We start from the raw sequence: 10005 nt of genomic DNA, 5'->3' as shown, positions 1-10005 counted from the left end.
TTTTTTTTTTTTTTCCTTTTTTTGTCTTTTTTTTTAATAGACAACAGAAATTTATTTCTTTAAAAAAATTTTTTTTTTTTTTCCTTTTTTTGTCTTTTTTCGTGACCGGCAACGGATCGCAACCCTCAGTGTCGCGCCCGTACCGGACTGGGACCGGCTACGGGATCGCAACCCTTGGTGTTGCGCCCGCACCTCGCTCAGCCAGTGAGCGGCCGGTCTGTATGTGGGATCCGAACCCTCGGCGGGAGCGCCGCCGCGCTTCCCAAGCGGCGCACTCTCTAGTGCGCCACCGGGCTGGCCCATATTTTTTAATTGAAACATATCGATTGTACATATTTATGGAGTGTCCTATGTTTTTAAAAGTTTGTAAATTAAGACTATCTACATTCATTCAGCAAACATTTATTGAGTGCCTACTATGTGCCAGCCCTGTATTGGTCTTTGGGGATGCAGCAGTGAAGGAAACCCACAAAATCCTGGTCCTCTAGTACCTTCTCTAAGGCATAGTCAATAATGAAGATCTTAATGGAATCACAAAAGACACTAAAGACTTTTTATTCACCTTTTTATAATAGTAACAACTCATTTTATTGAGTGCTTACTATTTTTATTGTAGCAAAGCCTTTGTATAATCGCTTTAGAAGCATGCCAGTCTAGTAGGACTGGCCTGGATTCTGACCTATGCAAAAGCCCATGTGTGTACTTTGTACTCTGCTTTCATCTACATCTGTCCAGTGGCACATGTTAGGTACCAAATACGTATTTGCTGAATGTATAAATGAATGACTAATTTTATGGGTAAAGTTGGTTGTTCAGTAAAATAGTCATCCAGAAGAAGAGGGGGTTATTTCAAACAGAACCTTACAGTTGGGTAAATACCCAAGTATAACTTCAAGTATCTGTCTACATAACCACCTTTTAGCAAGAGTCCCAGTGTTGATTAGGTGTTATAGGCTGATTTACACTTCTAAAACTTATTTTTAAGTCTGACATGCTCAATTATTAAGTTATAAGGAATGGGGACCAATCATCCGCATATCCCTAGATCTACCCATGGAGACGAAATTAGAGATCAGAGGATTTGCTGGCTGAACAAGTCATGATTTACATCTGAAAAGAAATGGTATGCAATTTCTTCCTGACCTTTTAAAAAAATTTTAGGTATTGCTGGATGCTGTGCCAAAACAACAGTTGCTCCTTTGGATCGAGTAAAGGTTTTATTACAAGCTCATAATCATCATTACAAACATTTAGGTAAGTTAATAGATGATAAAAATAAAAATGAGTGAAAATATTATTCATCAGCTGACTTTGTTACCAGTCATGAATTATAGTGGAAAGAGGACACAAAAGGAAGTTCAAGTTTGGGGGCAAATTTTGCAAGGGATATATCCCTTTTGCATTTTAATCTTTTAATTTGTCATAAATAGTATTTATATATGTTATCATCTTAGGGCACTGATATATTCCTAGCCAAGATCTTGGAATCATTGAAGTAAGTACTATTTGTTTATTGAGATTAACAAGTCACATTCTTCACAGACACATGAAACAGCTCTGCCTGATTTTTTAATGCAATTAGAGATGGAGATAAGGTTTGATGAATGTAAAATTGAAATCATTACTCCTTTAAACACTTAGTTAGGGCCAAGATGGAGATAAGGTTTGATGAATGTAAAATTGAAATCATTACTCCTTTAAACACTTAGTTAAACAAACCTTATCAAAATCTTAGTGCAAGCAGAATCCAATGCAGTTAGTTTATATGAATAAACTTGCTTTTTTTTTTTTTTGTCTTTTTCCGTGTCTGGCAACGGATTGCAACCCTCAGTGTCGCCCCCGTACCGGACCGGGACCGGCAACGGGATCGCAACCCTCGGCGTTGCCCCCGCGCCTCACTCAGCCAGTGAGCGGGAACCGGTCTGTATGTGGGATCCGAACCCTCGGCGGGAGCACCTCCACGCTTCCCAAGCGGCGCACTAGTGCAGTGCGCCACCGGGCCGGCCCATAAACTTGCTTTGTTGAAAAATTATCAAGACCTTAGTTGTTTCTCACAAACAGAAAAGTCAGCTATTTGATTAACCTGGACACTAATAATTTATCATTGGTGGGAGTAAGAATTTTTTTTACAGTCTTTTTGGAGGGCATTTTGGCAATATACACAACAAGTCTTGAAATTACATACTCTTTGACCTTGCAATTCCAGTTCTAGGAGATTATTCTGAAGAAGTATTAATGAGGGACAGTGTTCATAATGCCTTAACTAAATGAAAAAAATATTATAAAATGATTTATTCATATTACATTTTATATAAATAAACATTTGCTTAGACAAAAGGCTAGAAGGACAAACATTAACATTAAATGGTTAATTTTGAGTGGTGGCATTTATACAAAATTTTTTTCCTCTAAGCTCATGTGTAATACATGTTGAACATATGTTACTTTCTCAATGGGGGGGGGAGTTAAAAAAATTAATATGGACAGAGATGAAGAAAGAAATTAGGTCAGGGCAACTAACTCATACCACCACATTGCTTTACAGTTTCATGCTTCCATAAGTAGAAAGGAATGATGTGTGCTGTGCATGATCTATCCTGCATTGGTGTATAGAAAAATGTTTAACGTGGTGAATAAGAATCAATTATTTTTACAATTGGGTTTTTAAAATTTGATTTTTCTCAAACACCTGAATGGATATTTATGCTATATATTAATTGTAGCTCATTTTCTTGTCAATATTTTTAATATGAAGGTAGCCTGTACTTAATTTTTTTTTTTTTTTAGCAGCTGGCCGGTACAGGGATCTGATCCCTTGACTGTGGTGTTGTCAGCACCATGTTCTACCAACTGAGCTAAATGGCCAGCCTGTATACTTAAAATTGAAAGAAAACAAACAAACAAACCTGCAACTCTCCCTATATCCAGCAATGAATTTTATATCTTTACACAGTGTACTGTTCACATGTAAGGGGAATCAGACCTCTGAACTTACTAAGAGATAATAAAAAAAAAAACTGGAAATGAAGAAAATTATTTTCTTTTTTTGTCTACATTGAGGGCAAAAAGAAGATGAATTATATTACCCAATATCTTGGGGTGTTTTACAATGACCTGGTATATGAATGTCTAGGCAGGATTGTTTTGTTGCTTTAACCTTCTTCCCATGCTGACCTATGTTGCTTTGTTTCCTGATTTGTAATCATTAAATTACATATTCATATTAGATTTTACACTCTCCAGGGCTGCATGCCATGGGTTACTGTATAGAAGGCATGCAAAATTTGAAGTGGAATTCTTGGAGTGCAACAATGAACTATTGGTGTAGTATTTTTTTTTTTTTTGGTGGCTGGCTGGTTCAGGATTGAACCCTGGACCTTGCTCCAACTGAGCTAATTAGCCGGACCTTTGTGCAATATTTGGAGTGCCATGTATCTTTTAAAATATAGAAGCCAAAAAAAGAAAAACTCTATTGGTGGCTTTTAATTTTATTTTTAAAATGATTTGGGGCATTTTATTCCAGGTACCTTACCCTTTTTATATGTATAAAATAGTTTTAAAATTTTGCTTTTTAAAAGATTTTTCACAGTCAGATTAAAGAGATAATGATATGCTGTTGAATAAAACTATTACTTCTACTTTAGTTTCTTTTAAAAAATATGTGACAGTACTTCCAAGGTATCAAAAACTACTTTTTATTTTAAATAGAAGTCATTAGAGTCAAATGAAAAGAAATGGGTATACCTAAAATTTCTCCTTCCTTCAATTTAGAATGTTAATGTAAAGAACTTTTTCTGTAATATATTGAAAATATTTGATCTCTAGCCTTTTACAATCAAATATATGTATAAGTAGGTAGATGAATCATAATAGGATTTTTTAAAAAGTTTAATTTTATTGCTTTTATGTTTTATTTATTTTTATTTTTTGAATGTATAATATTTTCACAAGGTTCATAGTTCAAAAAGCATTAAAAGAAAGTCTTTCTTTCTTGTTTCCTCCTAGGAATTAAACATGTTTACAAGTTGCATCCATTTCCTTCCAGAGCTAATGTATACATACACAAGCACATACTTATATTTTACCGAATGTTAGTTCCTTCTGATCCTAGCTTGATAAAATAAGTAAAGATATGGAGAAGGATTTAAATAACACATCAACTTGATATAACAGAAAAGCAGTATATTTAAAGGAATATACATTCTCTTTAAACTTTTTTTTCTTTTTTGGCAGCTTGCCAGTACAGGGATGGAAGCCTGGATCTTGGTGTTATCAGCACAACGCTCTGACCAACTGAGCTAAACAGCCAGCCCTATTTTTTTCAAACAAACTTGTAACACTAGCAAAAATTAGTCCAATGTTATGTATGCCATAAAAAAATGAATCTTAATTTATTTCCCAAAGTAAAAATAGTACAGACCATAGGTTGAAGGAGAAAAATGATATAATTATCTCAACAGATACTTAAAAGCCATTTGGAAAGGTTAAACATCGATTATTTGTCAGTTTGGTTTTGCCTGTTATTTATTTTAGGTGAGATTTTTGTAAAAAAAACATATGGTTAGATATAGTCTTTTAACATAATTTGAAGATCTTTGGCTTTTAATGGAGGAAATTAAGTGATTCAGATCTTCTTTTTTTTTGGTTTTTTTTTTTTTTTTCCTTGGTGGCTGGCGGGTATGGCGATCCGAACCCATGACCTTAGTGTTTCTAGGCTGCATGCTAACCAACTGAGCTAACCCGGTAGGCCAAATTTTTTTTTAATGATCATTCCTTTATTCACTACCATCTTATTTTCTGTTTATTGTGCTTTCTTATATCTTGTCCTCTCCATCCTTCCTCCTCTGCTCTTTGTTTCCTAGGTTTTCTTTTCTGAAACTGCTATATATATTTCACTTCTTTTTTTTTTTTAATATTTTTTTTTTTTTTTTGTAGCTGGCTGGTGTCGGGATCCGTTTTTTTTTTTTTTTTTTTTTTTTTTGTCTTTTTTGAGACCAATAAGGGGATTGCAACCCTTGGCTTGCTGTCATCCGCACCGTGCTCAGCCAGTGAGCGCACCGGCCATCCCTATATAGGATCCGAACCCGCGGCCGGAGCGCTCCCAGCGCCGCACTCTCCTGAGTGCGCCATGGGCTCGGCCCTCAGGATCCGAATTTTTGATGTCAGTGTTCTCAACACTGCTCTCTAACCAATTGAGCTAACCAGCCAGTCCCTCTATTTCACTTCTACTGCTGATTTTTCTTAAAATTTTTTAAACAAAATATTTATGACAATCAAAAAGTTTTAGGGCAGGCTGTTAAATTAAACTGGGCTTAATCTTTGCCCCCTCCTCCAGCAAGAGGAAGTCTGTAAAAGAATTTTTTTAAAAATAGAATATTAGTCTATTTAGATGTCTGCTTATTAAAAAATGCTTTGGGGGTATATCTTTTCTTAAATACCTACGATTTTAATTCCTAGGAAGAGCTCAAAAGGTTACTTGCACTCAAAAATTCTCAGTGAGCCTAGTGATTTACTTTCATATTTGATCAAATTTTTGTTTGAAAAATTGGAAGGGAACCTGAATTGAAATAGTTGAATAATGGAAGTAGTGATATGTTTATGGGAGGGATTATCGATTGAGGTTAATAGAGTAATAAGCATACTAATATATATGGATCAGAACTCAGGCCTTGGTTTATGAGTATTTCTAATTAAAGTATCCTAATAGTGAATATTTGCCCCACATTTAAATAGTTTTAATAGGTAGTCTTTTTTTTTTTTTTTTTGCTTGTTTTATTTAGCAGTTTTCTTATGTAAACAAACAACACACATGTATCTAGGTCACCTTAGGAAACCTTTCTTTATCCTTCCAAATAGAATTGATCAATATCTGGATCTTAAATACATTTCTGTTAATATTTTTTAGATTGTTATGGTTTAATAAATTATAAGTATAATTTACTATAATTTGTAGCTGTTTTTGCTGCAATAGATTTTGTATTTTTATATGAGATATATTTATTTATATGATTTGGATATATGATGTATTTTAAGTAGGTTTAGTTGTTATATAGAAATTACTATTTGTGTAATTCCTCAAGCAAAGTTATATCATGAATGATGACAAAGTAATCTTTATCTGTGATTGTCATGAAGAGTTGAATTTAGATAGTTTTCTGTAGTTTTTGTTGGTAGCAGGGATTGAACCCTGGACCTCAGTGTCATGAGCACCATGCTCTAACCAACTGAGCTAACAGGCCAGTCTCTAGTTTTCTCTGTCTTAATAGTATTTTTCTTCTAAAAATTTTTCTAAAAATAGGAGTATTTTCTGCATTGCGTGCTGTTCCCCAAAAAGAAGGATACCTTGGATTGTATAAAGGAAATGGTGCAATGATGATTCGAATCTTTCCCTATGGCGCGATTCAGTTTATGGCATTTGAGCATTATAAAATGGTATTTGAACTTTCATCTTTTCTCTTCTGTGTCCTTTAATATTATGCTTACTTGACCAGACAATTGTCGTGGACTTTACAGTTACGCTGGATAAATGCATGAAGTAATACCTTTTTTAAGGAGTAAGACTTGTGGTCATTTAAGTTTTTAAATATAACTTAGTTTTGAAGTTACCTATTCCAGAATTGTTAGTCAATCATGAATAAATTATGTTCACATTTATGAAGAAAAGCCAAAGTATCTTTCAAGAAGATAATAATAAATTCATAAAAAAATTTTTTTTAAAAGATGACCGGTAAGGGGATCTTAACCCTTGACTTGGTGTTGTCAGCACCACGCTCAGCCAATGAGCAAACCGGCCATCCTTATGTAGGATCCAAACCCGTGGCCTTGGTGTTATCAGCACCACACTCTCCCGAGTGAGCCACAGGCCGGCCCTATAAATTCATAAAATATTAATAGTTTTTTCATGGGCCTTTTGTTCCTCAATTGTAGACAGGAACACTGTGTCTTTCGATTTTCTTATTAGATAAAATAGTGAAGCTATACTGTGAAAGTCTGTTTTGAAGTAATACTATAAGTTAACAGCTTTTCATATCCTACTCATTAAATTTCTTTTCTCTGGCTGAGTGAAAGTTTATCCCCTCAGACATTATTTTAACACAGACAAGTTAAGTTTGTTAAGTCTCAAAGGATGTCATAGAATAAAAAGTAAGCAATTGAGATGGGAACAACATTCTGAGCTAGTCAGTCAGATAGAGTTGATGCCATCAGTATATCAAGACTTCATTGTTTATAGTAGCTTGCTCCTGCTATCCCATTCACACTTTAGGGGTTTGTGGTCATTAATATATAGTATTGTATATTTGGCAATTATAAGCTAGATGACTTCTGTAGAAATGCAAAAAGTTAGAGCAGAGGCTACAGAGGAAATACCTCCTTCTGATGTGATATAACATTGCCCAGCTTTATATAATTGTGCTGATTTCATTCACATTTATTACTAATTTTCTTTTTACTAGTCCTGTAACTCTTTTGAAATGTCTTCATTATTAAACGGTGAAATGGAGGGCATTTAAAAAATAACTCATTTAATAATTCAGCGTTTTTGGTTTCTAGTTAATTACTACGAAACTGGGAATTTCTGGTCATGTGCACAGATTAATGGCTGGATCCATGGCAGGTAAGCAGAGTAGATATATATATTTATATTGTTTTTGTTTTTGTTTTAAATTTTCTGTAATTTGTTAAGCTGTACCCATATTAATTGGGTATTTCCAGTTATTTTGTTATTGAATTAAAATAGTGTTACAATGAACATCTTTGCACACACATCTTTGCGTACGTATATCTCCATAGGACAGATTTCTAGATGTGTAATGCTGTCTCAGAGTTTATGTATTTTATTTCTGACAAATTAATTTTCCATTAAAATTATTAATTTGGCTTAAGTAATATGTATGACATTGATTAGGTAGCACATATTTGTTATCTCTCTCTCTTTTTTTTTTCATTCTTTTGTTATCTTTTTATACGCAGTTATACAAGAAATCTTTAACATCCTGACTCAAAAAGTGTTTTACAGTAGAGGTTAAGGAATATAATCACATGGAACTCAATGATGGGGATACGTTCTGAGAAATGTGTCATTAGGTAATTTTGTCATGCAATCATAGAGTGTGTTACACAAACCTAGATGGTATAGTCTACTACACACCTAGGCTATATGTAGTCTATTGCTTAAAACACTGTTGTGTATGAGGTCCATCTTTGACTGTATGTTGTTACGTGGTGCATGACTGTCGTTTAAACTTATAACTATGTGAAAAGCATGTGTTCCCTTTGACAATTCTCCTTCTGGAAGTTTGTCTTTTTTCTTTCAAAAAATTAGAAAAATCATAGTGGTTATAATAATGTGTACTCCTAAACGATAAAAATAGTTTCATTCTCTAGAGATTATTAACAGTTCTTACGTATGCTTTTTTTCTAATACTATTCTGTAGAATTAGGATTTTTCTTTTATAGTTAGCTTAAAACGTTTTCTGTATCAGCACATATAGATCTGCCTTGTTCTTTTTTTTTTTTTTTTCCTTTTTGTCTTTTTTACTGACCGGTAACGGGATCGCAACCCTCGGTGTCGCGCCCGTACCGGGGACCGGCAACGGTATCGCAACCCTCGGTGTTGCGCCCGCACCGCGCTCAGCCAGTGAGCAGGAACCAGTCTCCACATGGGATCCGAACCCTTGGCGGGAGCGCCGCCGCACTCCCAAGCGGCGCACTCTCCATTGCGCCACCGGGCTGGCCCTGCCTTGTTTTTTTAAAAAGCTGTTATATTCTAAGCTATGAATATACCATGATTTACTCAATCAGTCCCGTACTGATTGATGTTTGGGACATTTTGTTTTTATTTCACAAATAATGCATTATACTTGGGTGATTATATCTATAGGATAGATTTTGAGAAGGGAAATTACTTTTTCCGTCAAAGGATATGTGCATTTAAATTTTGATAGACATTGACAAACTGAACTTCATAATGCTTTCAGTGCTCCTTCCCCCAATTTCCTCTTTCCCCAAGTTGCTCTTTCAACCCTACCAGCGTTGGGTCTTTTCAGACTTTTAATATTTATCAGTTAATTAGATCAGGTTTTCAAATGTTTATTGACCATTTGTATTTCTTTAACTTTCACTCTTGAATTATTTCTATTTTTTAAATATTCATTTTTTTTTTTCTTCCTTTTTTGGAGTTTCAAAAATTATTCAAGAATTATTTTTCTCTGTACAGATGTTTTACATAGCCAAATGGGTTATTGTTTTCCTCTGTTGCTTCTAAATTTTGTGTTGTGTTGAAAATGCCCTCCCCATTCTGAGATAGACATTTAATCATGTTTTCTACTAAAACGCTTTTTTGGTGTGTTAGTCTTTCTTATATTTATTTTTATATAAAAAATGAGGTGTGGACTGAATAAAAATTTTTTTCTAAATGACTAGTCAGTTTTGCCAACATTATTTACTCATAATTTATACTTTTTCCTGATTTTAACCACCACTTCTATCATATGCTAAGTTCAGTGAATTCAGTTAAGAGAAGTAAGGATGCCTAAAGTGATATTTAGTCACAAAGATGTTCATTGCAGTTTGTTTATCATACTGAAAGGTAATTTAAATGTGTAGCAATAGAAGAGTGGTCAAAAAAATCCATATATCAGAATTGTACACATCTATTAATAATATACTTTTTGTAGAATTGTATTTATTGACAATGAAAGATATTTACATTATAAGTAGAAAGAAGGCAAGTTACAAAATAGTGCTCAATGTTATGTATCATATTTTACTTTACAAAAAGGAAATACATATCTGAATATTCATAGAAGAAATATCTACACGTTTATATACAAACATGTTAGCAGTTTTATTTTTGCTTACGGAAATAAGATGATTAGAAGGTTTTATCAAAATCTCAATTGTTGGGCCGGCCCGGTGGCGCACTGGATAGTGCGCCGCTTGGGAAGCGCGGCGGCGCTCCCGTCCGAGGGTTCGGATCCCACACACACACCCGATCCCGCCCAC

General features: G+C 34.4%; 1 protein-coding gene across 2 annotated transcripts in view; it reads left to right on the top strand.

Annotated features, from left to right (window-relative positions):
* The window catches only part of SLC25A16 (solute carrier family 25 (mitochondrial carrier), member 16), a 51981-nt gene that overhangs the window by 7106 nt on the left and 34870 nt on the right, over positions 1-10005 (top strand). For both annotated transcript variants that reach the window (XM_008567104.1, XM_008567103.1), the window contains exons 2-4: positions 1162-1254; positions 6299-6432; positions 7552-7615. In XM_008567104.1, coding sequence (XP_008565326.1) covers positions 1162-1254; positions 6299-6432; positions 7552-7615 — 291 coding nt within the window. The remainder of the gene's footprint in view (positions 1-1161; positions 1255-6298; positions 6433-7551; positions 7616-10005) is intronic.

Source organism: Galeopterus variegatus, unplaced genomic scaffold (genome assembly GCF_000696425.1).
Source record: "Galeopterus variegatus unplaced genomic scaffold, G_variegatus-3.0.2 Scaffold293, whole genome shotgun sequence".
Lineage (NCBI taxonomy): Eukaryota > Metazoa > Chordata > Mammalia > Dermoptera > Cynocephalidae > Galeopterus > Galeopterus variegatus.
Note: the sequence above shows the minus strand (reverse complement) of the source record. Positions and strands in the feature narration are given on the sequence as shown.